At 37.7% G+C, this 17,206-nt stretch overlaps 1 protein-coding gene across 1 annotated transcript in view; it reads left to right on the top strand.

The window, feature by feature from the left end:
* camta1b (calmodulin binding transcription activator 1b) overlaps positions 1-17,206 on the top strand; it is a gene marked incomplete at its 3' end in the record, with an annotated part of 324,758 nt that overhangs the window by 271,556 nt on the left and 35,996 nt on the right. The window contains exon 6 of the mRNA XM_079395968.1: positions 13,677-13,748. Coding sequence (XP_079252094.1) covers positions 13,677-13,748 — 72 coding nt within the window. The remainder of the gene's footprint in view (positions 1-13,676; positions 13,749-17,206) is intronic.

Raw genomic sequence — 17,206 nt, 5'->3', positions numbered from 1 at the left:
GAGAAAATATAAGGAGTTTTACAGCGCAACACGTATAGAACCTCCTCTGCCTCTCTCTCTCGCTTGCTCTCTCTTTCATGGCACGCTTGCCGTTTGTGTACTGAAAGATTAAGTAGCTCCGAAGGGCCCGTGTTTACAAATATGCAGCCGCCAAATAGGCCAAAGCCTCCGAATGACTGTGGAATACAAATAGCTTTTTATCAGCGCTGAGCCCCTGCCCAAAGAAATTGTGTTTTCCATCCTTTCCTCTTACGCCAATGAAATATGAAGCTTTATTTTCCTCTCTCTCTCTCTCTATACATCCCAAATCTAGCAGGAAGCTGTTAGCGTTCACCCTACACTTCTTCATACACACATTCACAGACAGTAAAGTAGATGTGGGCGATGTCACAATGCATCAAAAATAAATTTCTCAGAAAATTAATAAAGCGTCCTGCACTGGTGTTGTACACACCATTCATTTTCTTTTCCTTTCTTTTTTTTTACATGCAACAGAGCTACTATATAAAATAATTGACTAGAAAAGGATGTTATTTACAATATTTTATACAATATTATTATAAATGTACTATTTATAATTAAATAAAAATTATATATACTACTGGCGGTCAAACGTTTGGGATTGTCAGGGAACTGTCGTGTGTGTGTCATGTGTTCCTGCCTCTTGTGCCCTTATTTGGTTTGTTTCCTGTCCTTGTTAAATGTAATCATTAGTTAATTCTTGTCTAGCCGTGTTCGTCTCGTTATCTATGATTTACCTGTGTATATTAGTCCTGTCTGTTCAGTTAAACTTGGTCTGGTCTACTCGTTAACCCCGGTGTGTGATGTCCTTGTCTGCCTTGCCTTGTCCTGCCATGTCCTGTCCTGATGTTAAGTAAAGACTATTATTTGAGTTTATATCCTCGTCTGCGTGTTCCTGGTTCCTCCCTCGTGTGTGCACCGTGACAGAAGACCAGACCTAAACAGTAAGCGGCGCCCCTTCACCTCGTTTTGTTTTCCGTTTTTTAAAAGTCTTTTGTTTGTTCCTGTTTTTGGTCTGTCTCTCGTGGCATGGAAGTCGCCACTCGACATCCCGCCTTAGCCCACTGCAAGTCGGCGTGGGAGTTCGGCGGGATCGCCGCGAGTGTCGCGAGTCCGCTGGCCGCGAGCCCTGCAGTCTGCCGTTCGCGGGAGAAGTTCGCCGTTGTCCGCGGCTCATCCTGCCCGCCGATCGCGGGAGATATCCGCCGCTGCCCGCGGCTATCCCAACCTCGCCGCTCACACCGAGCCCGCCGTTCGCGGGAGTTCACGCCGCCGTCCGCGGCACACCGAGCCCGCCGTTCGCGGGAGTTCACGCCGCCACCTGCGGTTCACCCAAGTCCGCCGTCCGTGGGGAAAGCCAACCCACCGTCGGCGGCTTCACCGTGCCCGCCGTTCGCGGGAGATCAACGCTGCCGTCCGCGGGGAAAGCCAACCCGCCGTCGGCGGCTCCCCCTATTCACGCCGCTACCCGTGGCTCACCGACCCCGCCGTTCGCGGGAGATCACGTCGCCGTCCGTGGGGAAAGCCCACCCACCGTCGGCGGCTCCCCTGTGCACGCCGCCGATCCGCCTCTGACTCAATGCCCGCCGGCCAGCCTCTGACTCAAGGCCCACTGGATTGCCGCTGACTCAAGCCCGCCGGATTGCCGCTGACTCATGCCCATCGGCCGCCATGACCCTCTCCGTGGATGAAGTCCACACGTCACGGCCAGGAGTGCCTTATGTATGTCTCGTTGTGCCCACAGGAACATTTTAACTTCCCATGTCATGTCTTGTCCATGGAGACTCGTCTGGGGCAGGCGGCTCCTTGAGTTGTGGCCATGGAGGCCAGTCGCAGCCGCTTGCCCCCCCTGTCGCAGAAGTGGAGGAGGTTGCTGAGGGACCCTGTGAGGGCCCCTGACTCCTCGTCATGCCCAGAGGAAGCCTCAGCTTCCTAGCCAGCCCAGGAGGGCTTCTGGTTCCTGTGGGATGTCCTGTTTGTCTGACCCTGGAGGGTTTCTGTCGTGTCTTGTCTTTTGTCTGTCTAGCCCCGGAGGGCTCCTGATACCCCCTGGATTCCCCATGGAAATTTTGGGGGGGGGTAGTAGAGCTCTGGGTGGAGTGGGTGGGCCGAAGAAGGATGCCATGGCCACAGTTACCACCTGCCATGGCCTCCTGAGCTCCCTGCTCTGCCATGGGTCCTGTCTGTCTGTTCCGCTCTGGAGGTCCCCGTCCTGTGGTCCGTGTCTGTCCTGAGAGGCCTCCAGAGCGCCCACCCCCCCTCCCTGATGGAACTGTTAAGGCTCGGGACGAGCCTTTCGGGAGGGGGGAGTTATGTCAGGGAACTGTCGTGTGTGTGTCATGTGTTCCTGCCTCTTGTGCCCTTATTTGGTTTGTTTCCTGTCCTTGTTAAATGTAATCATTAGTTAATTCTTGTCTAGCCGTGTTCGTCTCGTTATCTATGATTTACCTGTGTATATTAGTCCTGTCTGTTCAGTTAAACTTGGTCTGGTCTACTCGTTAACCCCGGTGTGTGATGTCCTTGTCTGCCTTGCCTTGTCCTGCCATGTCCTGTCCTGATGTTAAGTAAAGACTATTATTTGAGTTTATATCCTCGTCTGCGTGTTCCTGGTTCCTCCCTCGTGTGTGCACCGTGACAGGGATCAGCAAGATTTGAAATGTTTTTTTAAAGAAGTATCTATTGCTCATCAAGGCTGCATTTATTTGATCAAAAATAGAGATAAAAAAGTAATATTGTGAAATATTGTTACAATTTAAAACAAAAGTTTTCTATTTTATTATACTTTAAAATAGAATTTATAACTGTAATGCAAAGCTGAATTGTCATCAGCCATTACTCTGGTCTTCAGTGTCACGTGATCCTTCAGAAATCATTCTGATTTATTATCAATATGCTGATTTATTAATAATGTTGGAAACAGCTGTGCTGCTTAATATTATTTATTTATTTATTTTTGGAACCTGTGGTAATTTTTCAGGATTCTTTGATGAATAAAAAGTTCAAAAGAACAGCATATTCAAAATAGAAATCTTTAAAAGAAAAAAAAAATTAATCAATTTAATACATCCTTGCTAAATAAAAGTATTCTTTCAATTCTTAAAAAAAAATTACGTATACCAAGCTTTTGAAAATATATTTATATACAGTATTTCATTCACATTTATTAATGTAACATAATTACAATATGGCATTCATATTTTTTCTTATTATATCATATTAATATAGTGCTTTTCACAAAACACTTTGTTTCAAAGCAGCTTTATGCATATAAAATATTTTTGCTATGAACGTTTTTTTTTTTAATTAGTATATGTATTGATTTTTAGTTATTTAAATATCTTTAACTGTATTTAGATAAACCAGCTTGTGATGATATATTTCAAACCAATTTAAATCATCTTGTTTCTAACCATAAATATACGCAATTGAAGTGAAACTAAAAATATGCATATAAGAATTTAATTATTTTTAAACCTCTAAAAGTCAATTGTATATCAGTGGATTTCCAATGGGGAAAAAATGAGTTTTGTTTTCAGTTTGTTCTTATCAAGCTGGTCTGTGTTAGCATGTTAAAAACACAACACGAATGCTGCGAGATGCTGAAACAACAGCAAGACGTGATGCAACAGCCAAAGATGCCACATAACACGCCAGACTATCTTGCTCTGGTTTGTTTCACTCGCGCTTTTGTTTTTTACCTCTTTCCTTTGTTCTTTCTCTATTGCCCTTTTCCACCGTTTCCACCCTTCATCATTCCCTCGTCCTACTTTTCTTGCTCTGTTGTTTTTTCCAGGCCGCACTTTTGTCCCGTCCCTTCCTTCAGCTGCTGCGGTGGGAATATTAGCCGGCAGACAGATCATTTAGGGGTCAGACCTGTGAATGTGTTAATTGTGATTTATAGCTGAACTGAATTTAAGAAGAGCTTTTCCTTATTGACCACCTGAAGCTGAGATCCTGGGGGAAAAAAAAAAGTTTGCACCATTTCTTTCTCCTTAACAGTGTACGGCGCTCTCGAGGGTTCTGTCAGCCCCAGATACTCATACAATTTTAGGATGAAGCACATTAGAACTAGCGCAAACGAAGGCAGATTCAATTCCGCTGATGATGATCCTGGAGGGCAAGGTCTGTGAGGTGAGCAGGGCACGATCTCACAGGAAGTGACAGAATGAGGAAGACCACTGACCTTTACCGTAAAGACGATTCTTCCTCGTCCTCTGCTCTATTTCCTGTGCTAATGTCCATCTATAAGTAATGCTCCTACACCGCTGACGACGTCCTCATCTAGGTACATCTCCATTATTAATGGCTGCTGGGACGTGTGGGGTCAGGAGGGAAGCTGGGTGGCTTCATAAAGACACCAAACAGATCTGTGAGGACTCGCGGAGTGAATTTTTGCACTTCTTAACTCTACATAAGCCCTAGATTTAGAAAAGAATCATATCTCATTACATGGCATTACATTGCATCATAATATTATATCTAATTTAGCATCATCCTCAGTATTTTTGCCTTGCTTTCCAGTACAAATATTAGTAAAAATACATTTGATTGAGATGCAAAATGAAGATATTAAGCCTTGTTTTCTGAGAAATTGAATAAAATTGAGTTTATACTTAGAACATGAACAAATAATGTATCTGTCAGTGATGTATGAAAACTTCTTTCTGCCCTGAATTAAACAGATTTTTCTGAGCCCGTTGACATATTTGTCCACGTTTAAATCAGAAACTACATTTTGAAATTGCTTGCTATTCAAGGCAAGCAATAGTTTTGTTTTTGTTTGTTTGTTTTTTGTAAAAATAAATGAAAAATAATAGAAATTTATTGGATAAAAAAAAAAATTAGAAGTAATACAATAATTGTTACATTTAAATTATTATTATTAATTATTATTAATTCTTGTAATAAAACATTTCCATATTAATTTAGCTATATATATATTTATATATAATATATATTAATGTATATTCGTATGTATATCATTGGGGTGTTGGTGTGCTTGACAGCCTGTAGTAATCATATATATTAATATATATATATATATATATATATAAATAAATACATATTTGAGTGATAATCCTTTAATCTTGTCTGATAAACAAACTGTTGGCTCTTGTGCTGTATGTCTCCATGCTGTGAGCTCATCGTCATTCGTATCAAAGGTTAATAGTCCATCCAGCCACTTGAAGTGACCCTATGTGTCCCCAGAGGAGATCTGCGCATTGCTTTACAAAGCCTGCACTGTGGCTAACTGTCCTGGGGATGCTTGAATCGGTAGTGGCCATGAAAAGAGAGGAGAAAGACGGGTGTATCTGTCCTTCTTCATCAGTAGTCTCCTCTGAGTCGCGGCCCCCTCAGGTGTTAACTGTATGTCAGCACAATCAGTGAGGATTCGGTTTGGTGCTCTTCAGACTCTCAATGGCTCTGCCTCACCCATTCCACTGCCTACAATTGCAGCTGCCGCAGGATGACCCTTATCGCCGGCCGATAAATATCCACCCTCGGTGGACAGATAAGAGAAAGAGGGAGGAAAAGGAAGAGAAGAGTGCATCTGTACGATTAGATAAAGGAGAGGCGCTCTTGACAGACTGAAGGATTTTTAGCCAGAGGATGTTTTGAATGCGAGCATTCAGCGCTCCAGGCTCCAATGCAATTTCCCCAGGATAAAATGATTGTTGTTGTTTTCTGACTGGCGTCCTTAGGAAATGGGCAGTTCCCTTTCTAATCACAGAAGTGTTTACATGAGTACAGCGCCTCTGGCTTTCTCTCTTTCCAGAGTTCTCTCTCTGTTCTGTTTTTCTCCAGGCGATGCTATATAGTGTATATATAGTGCTTTGGGTGTCCGCACAGGGTGTGAGAAAGGTCCAGCGATACAAAAACATGTCAGTTAGCATCAGTAACTCATTCACCCAGACAGCATCTGTAGGTTTATAGCACATTTTATCTGTGCTAGTTAAATTGCACAATAAAATAGTGGCTCCACCAATTGCATCATTTGGGGGCGGGGCTACATGTGTACCACACAGTGGCAGAAGATGCTCTTCATTTTCACAATTTTGTTTGGTGCAACTATAGGGATAACACATACACACATGCAGAACCCTTATAATATAATGGATATGATGTTACACTCTAATACTTTTGTTTTTGATAATTGTACATCCCATACAGTATGATGATGATAATAATAATAAAATATTCAATATATACAGGTGCATCTCAATAAATTGCAATGTCGTGGAAAAGTTCATTTATTTCAGTAATTCAACTCAAATTGTGAAACTCGTGTATTAAATAAATTCAATGCACAGAGACTGAAGTAGTTTAAGTCTTTGGTTCTTTTAATTGTGATGATTTAGGCTCACATTTAACAAAAACCCACCAATTCACCATCTCAACAAATTAGAATACTTCATGAGACCAATAAAAAAAACATTTTTAGTGAATTGTTGGCCTTCTGGAAAGTTGCTTTAATTACTGCCTCAATTCGGCGTGGCATGGAGTTGATCAGTTTGTGGCACTGCTGAGGTGGTATGGAAGCCCAGGTTGCTTTGATAGCGGCCTTCAGGTCATCTGCATTGTTGGGTCTGGTGTCTCTCATCTTCCTCTTGACAATACCTCATAGATTCTCTATAGGGTTCAGGTCAGGCGAGTTTGCATTTAATATGCTTTGATACAGCACTCTGTAAACAGCCACATCCTTTCAGTAATGACCCTCTGTGACTTACCCTCTTTGTGGAGGGCGTCAATATTCATCTTCTATATATATATATATACACATGCATACATACAGTATGTATGAAAAATACGGAAGTTCAGTTGTGTGCATCCTACAAATAATTTATGTTTTAAGGTATATTAAAATAGGAAACATTTTTAAAACTGTAATAATATTTCACGATATTACTGATTTTTCTGTATTTTTGATCAAATATATGCTGCCTTGAAGAGAATAATCTTTAGAAAATGATACAAATTTTACTGATTCCATACTTCTGAATGGCAGTATAAAATAGAATTCAGCATCCCTTTTGCTGCCTCACTTCAAACTCTGGAACTGAATTGTAATTTGAAACACTGTTTCATTCTAAATAGTGCACAAGCGTGCTATATACACACATGGCCATGATGTCATCCCTTTTCCCAGCCACTGACTCTTGTGTGCTTTAACCTTGGCTCTGAGAGAGAGAGAGAGTAATTCTAACCTTAAAAACCTGCTGATTAAAGCTAGTTTGGAGGAATTCGATTCCACTTAATGCCTTTGGCCCTCCGCCCAGCCCTGACGACGGATCGCCATTAACATCACCGGACAGCATGTCTTCACTCAGGCGGAGACGTGACCGGCACACAGACACTCACACATGTGTGTCCGGCACGGCTTGTCCCCATCACTTTCATTCTGATCTGTCTCTGATTCTGCACTGGTGTTTCCTGCGAGCCGCCCCTGCTCTCATCCTGTTTCTGCAGACGCAGCATCCTCTGTCCTGCAGTTATCTGTCCAGCCTTGTGATCATTTGCTGCTCATATGAGGACAGTTTGATGCTGGATTTCGCTGGGGCTTTGGGTTAAAGTTCAGAGCGATAAAGCAGATTGTAGATAAACACTTGCTTTCTCAAACACTGAACTGTTCACCTGTTCTGTGCAAAACATTTGAACGCTCTGTCATTTGCTTTAGACAGCAGCCTATATGAGCCTGTAGACAAAATACTAGCATCTGTGAAGGGATAGTATGTACTAAGTAAGAGGCTAAGTATAGATTGATTGATTGATTGATTGATTGATTGATTGATTGATTTTGAAGAATATTTGTAACCAGAGAGTTGCTGGTAGCATACTATGGATGTCAATGGCTACTGTCAACAACTTCATTTCCATTCAGTTGCTGTACTATTTTCTTATTAATTCTAATAAAAATGAAAAAAAAATGGCAAAAACTTAAAAATTAAAATCAAAACTGAAAATATAAAAACTAAAACTGAAATAAAATTAATAAAAAAAACTGTATGGACTAAAACACAACAAAATGACAAACACTTTAAAATTAAAACGAAAACAGAAAATATACAAATAAAAACTAAAACTGAAAATTAATAAGACCCTGTACAGACTAAAACACACAACAAAATGACTAAAACTTTCAAATTAAAACCAAAACAAAATGAAAAAATAAAAATTGAAATAAAAATTGGTAAAAACTGTATAAACTAAAACAAAACAAAATGACTAAAACTTTCAAATTAAAATGAAAACTGATAGCCATTGACTTCAATGGTATTTTTTCCCAGGCTATGGAAGTCAATGGGTTACCGTCAGCTGTTTAGTTCCCAACATTCGTGAAAATATCTTCTTTTGTGTTTAACAGAAGAACAACATGTTTTTATGTGTATAAAATTCTGTACACTTATTGCTGTTAGACATTTTTAGCACATTTAGAAGACTATTGATCTTTTTCATATTTTCTATTACCTAAAAATATATTTTCAAACAATGTTGCACTGAGAATGTTTCTCCTACAGTTGAAAGAATGTATTAAATATTAATTACAGTATTAAAAAGTGTGTATAAATAACGACAAACAAAGGTTTTAGAACGTTCCCTGTCAGACTAACCCAGCTAGCGATATCTGCTTTGCCAGTACTGGTTTTTTATTTTTTTCCGAATGAGACTGGCAGCTCAAATCCCTGATGATACCTGATCCTCTGAGAGACAGAATGAGTTTTCCAACTGAGTCAGAGCATTAAACACGTTCTGCCCAGAAAGATTCATCTGACTTCATTTCACAACATGGTTCCAGAGTTGTGCTGCAGATTCAGCCTGAATTTACTGTTTGATGTCGTTTTCTACCCAGCGTGAGGAAAATGAACATCAAAAGCATTTTTGCATTATTTAAAGTGCTCGTATTCGACAGTTTTGTAGCATTCAATCCCCCCACACCCACCCACCAAATTCCACTTACAATGGTAGGTTTCTTTCACCAGAATAAGGTGCCATTTAGTATTTCATGACAGTTTTCCACCCTCTCTGACCCTTAAGAATTAAACAGGCTGTTTTTATGACTGTAAATGACCTCTGTTGTGATTGGCTAACCTCTTCACATGTGTAATGATAACTAACGACGCCTTCGCCGAGCTGCCAAATACTAAATAGTCGTTAATATGTAAATGTAGCCGGTCATATGGAATTCCCGTGATTCTGATATCATTATCAAGATTCATGTTTTGTTTTTTTTTACTTTGTTTTAATAAATGGTCTTGGGAGGGAGATTTGTGATGTAGTTTGTCTAGATAGTATATCAAATTCGAAAAATTCTGTTGTCCGTAATGAGCTCGGTGTGAGAGTTTGTTTTAGTTTTACCGTGTCCTCAGTGTCCTTGACATACAGCATCACTGAAAATGTCAGTGTATGATATTTGAATGTTTTTAGAGGTTTGAGGTTCATAATTACTAAAAGTTTATGCAGTAAAAAAATCGACTCCAGAGATTAAACTGCCCTGTAGAGCCAGGATTATAGTCATTAAGTAAAATATAATTCATAAAAAAAAAGAAAAATGCTAGAAATAAAATATACAAAAGCTTATTTTATTTCAGGTTGCCAGGGAAAGGTTTCTCATTTTCATTTAGTTAATTTGATGTACTAAAATAACTGAAACTAAAACTGAAATAACTTTAAACTTTAAACAGAAAATATAAAAACAAAAACAAACACTGAAATAAAAAAATAATAAAAACTGTATTGACAAAAACACTTTTTCAAAAACACACTAAATTCTAAAACATTGGCTAAAATTCAAATGAAAACCGAAAACAAAAATAAAACATCTAAAACTGAAATAAAAATGTATAAAACTGTATAAATTAAAACACACAACAAAATACTAAAACATTAACCAAAATTAAATTGAAAATGAAAAAATAATCTAAAAATTTATAAAATATGTATAGGCAACAACAACATTACTAAAACTTTAACTGAAATGAAAATAAAATAAAATGAATACAAATATTAACAAATTAATAAATAAATATGAATAAAAACTAATAATAAATCTCAATGATACTAAAATACACAACAAAAACTAAACAAAAAAAAACACAACAAAATACAATTTTTTTTTACCAAAATTAAATTGAAAACAGAAAAAAAAAATCTAAAACTAAAAAAAAAAAAAAAAATAATCTGTATAGGAAACAACAAAATTACTAAATTAAATGAAAATCAAAATAGAAAATCAAAAAACAAAATGTTAACAAATCAATAAATGAATATTAATAAAAAACTAATAGTATTAGTATCTCAGTGATACTAAAATGAGCAGCAGGCCTCTCGTCGGTGTTCATTGTCTTATCTAAAAAACATATCAGTGTCTCGAGAAAACCATGTAAGGCAGAATTATAAGAGGAAAAGAGTCACATTTCCCCTGTAGGAGATATTTAGATATTAGCATCCAATTCAGCGCCGATATACCCAACTGAAAGGCACCTTGGCGCCTGTGTGTGTGTGTGTGTGTGTGTGTGAACAGGTTACTGTGCGTAGGAGCGTGTCTCAGACACGACGATGACGCTGATCTAATCGTGTGAATGTAATTAGGCTTTAATTGCTCAGCGTGTGGGCCTCTGGCATCTGTCTGGGCCCCAGACGGCAAATAATGCCCTCTGATGCTGTCATCTCCTAATCTCACTGTTACCAAACACCTCTGCACAACTCCCACTGAAAGCAAACACCTCCGTGCCGCTGATGGGAGGATGACGACACACGCCTCACTGTACTTCATTTGCAGCGTGCATCGTAATCAGTGTATGGGAGTAGCTAACTAACTCTTCCTATGTTCCACATGCTAACAGGTTAAAATTAAAGAATGATCAATAATGTTTCTAATGAGAGTACAATGTGCTAATAAACTTTGGAATAAAATAACAATGACTTGGAATCAATTACAGCTATAATTTTTTTCTTTCTTTTTTTTTCAGCAACAATTGCATCAGCGTTGTGTATTTATTTATGAACTTTTGGCAAAATATGCATCTATAGCTTTTAGTTGATACTGTGTGCTTTAGACAAGAGAAAGTGATGCATTTCTTAAAGTTTGATGAAAATTCTTTGATTTACTGAAAACTAAATGGAGTAAGATTTAATTTGAAACAATTTTCACTTAGAAATTACTTGTATATTACAAATAATTACAAAGAAATTGAAAAATAACATTGAATTCAACATTAAAGTTTAGTAGAAATAATTGTTTTCACATACACTAATAATATTAATTTCATATTAAAAAAATCATTTTATATTGTAGTAGTTGGATTATACTTATAATACACTATTGTAGTTCACTTTATAATTTATGAATTGCAAACCTAAAATATTTTCTTTGTTGTATTTATGCTTGTAAATGCTGTGTTCTTTGTCACAGTATATGTGTGTGTTTGTGTGTGTAAAAATTCCATGACAGGCATTCAAAAATAATCTTTTTACTTTGGAACAATTGAAAGGTATTTTGTTCTCACGCTGTAAAAATTAGTTTTGTAAATAAAACAGATTATTGGAGTATATTTTAGAAGAATTTTCTGCAACAAATGGTTTCTGAATCCGTTTATCCTGTAATGTTATCCTGTTTTTTTTTTTTTCTAGTTTTATTATAGAACATAATAGAACATAATTATAGGCACAAATTAAATTAAAATATCTGATTTCTATACCTTATCCTACCCAGTCACTTTGTTTTAAATAGTAGCTTGACTGTAAATTGAGTAGCTTGTAGCTTCCCTCACACTGTGTGTGTGTGTGTGTGTGTGTGTGTGTGTGTGTGTGTGCATGTTTATGTGGTTTATGAGGACACAAATGTGTATAATGACATGGGTATGACAGAGGTATTACAATATGAAGGTGGTTTATGAGGACACTGCTTATGTCCCCGTAATTCAAAAGGCTTAAAAACATACTAAATGGTGTTTTTTTGAAAATCTAAAAATGCACAAAGTCTCCTGTGAGGGCTAAGTTTAGGTGTAGGGTTGGTGTAGGGCAATAGCACACACAGTTTGTTTAGTATAAAAACCATTACGCCTATGGAGAGTCCCCATAAACCACAAAAACCAACGTGTGTGTGTGTGTGTGTGTGGGAATGATATGCTGAGATGAGCTTCATTCCTGTAAAATTCAACCAGCCGAATGTTCAATAAGATCTGAGACAGGTCTCGTAATCCAGTGCTGTAAATAGACTTACAGTCCTGTTGTTATTGACCCGATATGAAGGACACCAGTTACACACACACACACACACAGTGAGTGTCTAAAGATCACGTCCCTCTGGATATTTTTATCCCATCATAAAGAGAATCGTACAAGGAAGGATTGTGTCGTGTTTATATGATAGAATGAGGGAACAAAAAAGAGCATGCATATATGAATGTTCGTGTATAATATTAGGATTGACAACCTTTATTCTCTTTATTGTTCAGATTTGTGGTAGTAGAGTAGCGATACACACTCAGGTTCACAGTGTTACTGTGCTGGTTTGTGCTGTGTCATTTATTTATTCAGTGGATTGTTCACCCAATAAATGAAATATTTGCTATCAATTTTCTCACCCTCAGGCCATCTAAGATATAGGTGACTTTTTTCTTCAGTAGAACAGTTTTTGAAATATTTTTAGCTGAAACCGTGGTGCTTGGTGATTCATAAAATGCAAGTCAGCGGCACTTTGAGAAACATATGAAACTGAAAAAAGTACATACAGACAGTAAAAAATGAATCCCTGTGTCTCCTGACGATATATTGAGGTTTTATGAAGCAGAACGATCGTTCTGTGCAAGAAACTGAACATTATTTACAGCATTATTGTAATCCATAGCCTTAGGTAAACTGTCCGGTTTGCAAACGAATCATTCTTTTGAACCGGTTCAAGGTGAGGTAATGAAAAATGTATTCACTTTATGTGCTTTAGACACGTAAAACATTTGTGTTTCACATCATTGTTCGATTATTGCATTAATTATATTATTATGTATACATGACGTCATTGCATGATTGGTGAATTGGTGAATCAGTTTGAACATAAACTGTCCAAAAGAACCAGTTTGTATAAAAGAATCAGTTTGAGGCTCAGCATTACAGGTAAGTATGTTGTAAATAATGTTCAGTTTCTTGCACATACTGATTGATTCGCTTCATAAGGCCTTAATACATCAACAAAAGCCACAGGTATCAATTGTGTGTTTCCTGTATATTCTTTTTTCACTCTCTAAGCATGTTTGGAATCACCAAGCACCATGGTTTCAACTAAAACTTCATTTTAAAAAATCAACAGCAAAGTTTCATTTTTTGGTGAACTGTCCCTTTTTAATTCTACACTCTTAAAAACAAAGGTTCCAAAATCACAACAATGCAACCATTTTTGGTTCTCCAGAAAGAATCTCAAGAACCTTTTCCACTATATAGAATCTTTTGTCCAGTGGAAAGGTTCCATGGCTGTTAAAGGCTCTTTCAACATCCATCAGTGCCAATAAAGAACCTTTCTTTTTAAGAGTGTGCTGATGGTTGTGTAGCTTTTGTAGTTGATTCATCTGTACTGATGTTTGTGTGGTTTATCGCTGTTGATCTGATGTTTGTGTGTTGATTCTCAGTGTTTAACTGACGGTGTGCTCTGTGTTTTATTTCAGTGTTTGTATGGCTGCTATGTCCACTCCTCCATCATTCCCACCTTCCACCGCCGCTGTTACTGGTTGCTACAGGTAAGAGTTCAGCTCCTTCCCTTACTATTTAACACTAAATGATGCTTCAGATGCATGACTAACAAGAAACACAACTGAAAACATCTTTCATTCACCATCCTGTAGCTAAAAACTCTGTCTTCTTGAGCTTTCCCTGTCTGTTAAAAGCATACACAGTCCAACAGCGATGGAATATATTAGCAGCCAGAGGTTGTCGTACAAACTAGTCGATCGGTTTTACTGCGGTATGTTTTTGACCTGTTGACGTGCACAGATCAGATGTCCTTGTTCTATTTGGCATTTTATAAGTGAACTACACAGTTCCTTTGAGGTGTTCACATGCAGCCAAAATCGATGTGAACCGCTCTGAGACCCGTGAAACTACCCAAGTGTTGTCCCGAGACTGACAGAAACTATAAGGGAGTGGGACATGAGGGTTTTTGCACTGCAAGCAGCATCAGTCAAGATGTGCAAGCTTTCATTTCTCACACACATCATCTCAGCGGTGCGGGACACTGATGCTGCACATGAGCTAAATGATGAATAGTCAACTAGTAGACCTCTGTTTGGGGGTCTGTTTGACTAGTTGAAGGTACAATTAGTAGTTGTGCAGGTCGTGGCACATGTACGACATTTGTGTGTGAGTTTGAGTATGTGGACTTGTTTGTTTTGCCTTCATTGTTGAGACCAAATGCCCCCTCGTGGATAGTAAAACCTGAAATCATCTACACTGTGTGGAGCAGCAATGGCGCCCATGAGGAAACGACTTAATAAACATACTAAATAACGTCTTCAAGGAAATATAAAAATGCAATGAGTTAGCTTTGGGTGCAGGGATAGAAAATATTATTAGCTGAGTATAAAAACAGTCAATGGAAAATCCCCACCATGATAGAAAAACAAGTGTGAGTGTGTGGGTTTATACTTTGGGGACCAAATTGCCTCCAGAAGTGAGATAAATCTGACAACTGAACTGTTCTTTGGGACTTTCAAGGAGAAACAATTCATATATATAAAGTAAACAGTATTATTTTTCTATTCTAAAAATGCAGAAAGTTTGCTTTTATTTATTCCAACAGTCCGATAGCACTTTTTTGAGTCACTTACTCACCTGATTCATTCAAAATTACAGATTCATTTGGAAATTAAAAAAGTTACTTTATGAGTGAAGCTTTTGAATCACTCCTTCAACCAGTTAGTTCAAAAACACTGGTTCATTCACCGGTTCATACTTGTAGTTATTCCAAGAGTGTTGATATAACAGTCCGATAGCACTGGGACTTTGTGAAAAGATGTCTGTCTGTGACCTTTTTTTATAAATCACACCATTACACCGAATAAATGACTGTCTTTCTGAGTGAGTAACTTGAATGCCTTACTATCCTTATTCGTTCAAATTTACAGATTCATTTGGAACTGAAACAAGTTACTTTATGAGCGAGGCATTTGAATTCAATTAAAAACAGGTTCATTCAGGATCTAAACAAGTGGCTGACTTTATCAGTCATTTGAATCCTCCAGTTTGTTCAAGAATACTGATTCATTCGGTAATGAATCAAGTGACTGTCTTTATGAGTGAGTCGTTTGAGTCATTCATTCAATCGATTTGTTTAAAATCACTGATTCTTTGATCTTTAAAATATAAGTCTTTTGAATTATTCACTCAGCTGATTTGTTCAAAAAATACCGATTCATTCTGTAAAAAATAAGTGGATTCTTTATGAGTACATGAATCATTCCCTCAACAATGTCTTTTAAAAAAAAATATTAATTCAGTGACGAAACAAGTGGCTGACTTTGAGTCATTTGAATCACTCCTTCAACCAATTAGTTAAAAAACACTGGTTCATTCTTTAAGGAAACAAGTGACTTTATGAATTAGTCAGTTGAATCTTTTCCCTTCAACAAATTTTTCCCTCATTCAAAAACACTGATTCATTAAGTGACAGGTGAGTCATTGAAATCATTCATTCAGATGATTTGCTCAAACACACAAATTAATTCAATAACAAAGTAACAAAGCTTTCTGTATGAGCGAGTCATCAGAAATCAGAAAGTATTAGGATCAGTATCAGACATATTAATAAAATATATTGCAGTATGCAATTTATAGTCACGAGTATATCCACAGAATGTTTTGGATGAAAGACTTTTACAAAAGTAGATCCGCTTCAAGTCATTTTATAGTGTGTGTGTGTGTGTGTGTGTTTTCTCTAGTCTGAATAGATGTGTAGTGTGGGTGTTGAGGGATGAAACATAATGTTAAACCATAGAAGAAAAAGAGGTGAAAAGAGAAAGAAATCATGTGAAAAAAGCTAGAAAACTCAGTGGTGATAAAGCGAATCTAAGCTGTCGGATTTCTCACAGTTACAGAGACTTGAGCTCAGCTGGGCAGGTAAGAATGATTGATTACAGCGAGAGCGAATCCACCCACATTACACAGAGAGAAAGAGAGAGAGTAAACCTACCCATACACACTCACAACACTTAAAACTTTCATCTTTATACCAGCACACCTGCCCAATCACAAGCAGATTATCATCAGCAGCGTTTGATTTATGAAGCAGCGCTTGCTACATATTAATGTTAAAACGCTGGATGGTGTCTGCATATAAATAGAGTGCAACAGTGGGGCTCTGAGGTCAGAATCCCATTCATTTACTCCATAGAGAAATTGATTTTTAGTCATAATGTATAAAGCGTTCTGTGCAGACCTACCATGAGCTTTGAGATTGTTAAGTGATGGTCTTAACTTCTGTACACTTCTAAAAATCATATTTAATAGTGAAGAGCTTTACCAATCAGAGAGAATTCGCTGTTACTATGGCAAACATAAATATATGTTTATGTCCTCTGTTATGATTTGATGTTTTTGAAAGCTGTCTCTTATGCTCATATGCTATGAAATATTAAAGTATATGTTTTCTATTTGAATATATTTTAAAATTTCATTTATTGCTGTGATGCAAAGCTGAATATTCAGCATCATTACTCCAGATATGAATTATAAAACCAGCCATAAAATATAAAGATGTCGGTTGCATTAGCAATTAGCAGTCAGCTAATACAGATAAACGGGTTTAAAACGGACACAGGAAGTGTTTTGCTGTGCTGCACATGTGAAGACGAAGCTGAGGAGCGTGTGATCCAATGTGTTCACGCTCAGAGATGCTCATTGATTTATGCTCCAGCAGAGCGATCGGACTCACAAGGTTACACGGCAGTCTTTGTACTTTTATTCACATTCGTCACTTAAAGTTTTAGAATCTTGAAAGCCCACACATTATCATGATATAGATGGTTTAAACTATAGCTGGAAAATATTAAATAATGAAGAAGAAAAAAACAGATCACCCACTGCGAGAAAATGCATAAAGTCGGTTTTATTTCTCCACACATTACCTTTCTTTCTCTCTGTGCTCTTTTCGTTCTTCCTCACCACCTTTTTTTGATTTCATGTCTTTTGACAGCCTGTTGAA

This window comes from Barbus barbus, assembly GCF_936440315.1.
Source record: "Barbus barbus genome assembly, chromosome: 37".
In the NCBI taxonomy this organism is placed as follows: Eukaryota; Metazoa; Chordata; class Actinopteri; order Cypriniformes; family Cyprinidae; genus Barbus; species Barbus barbus.
This window is presented reverse-complemented; position numbering and strand designations above follow the sequence as displayed.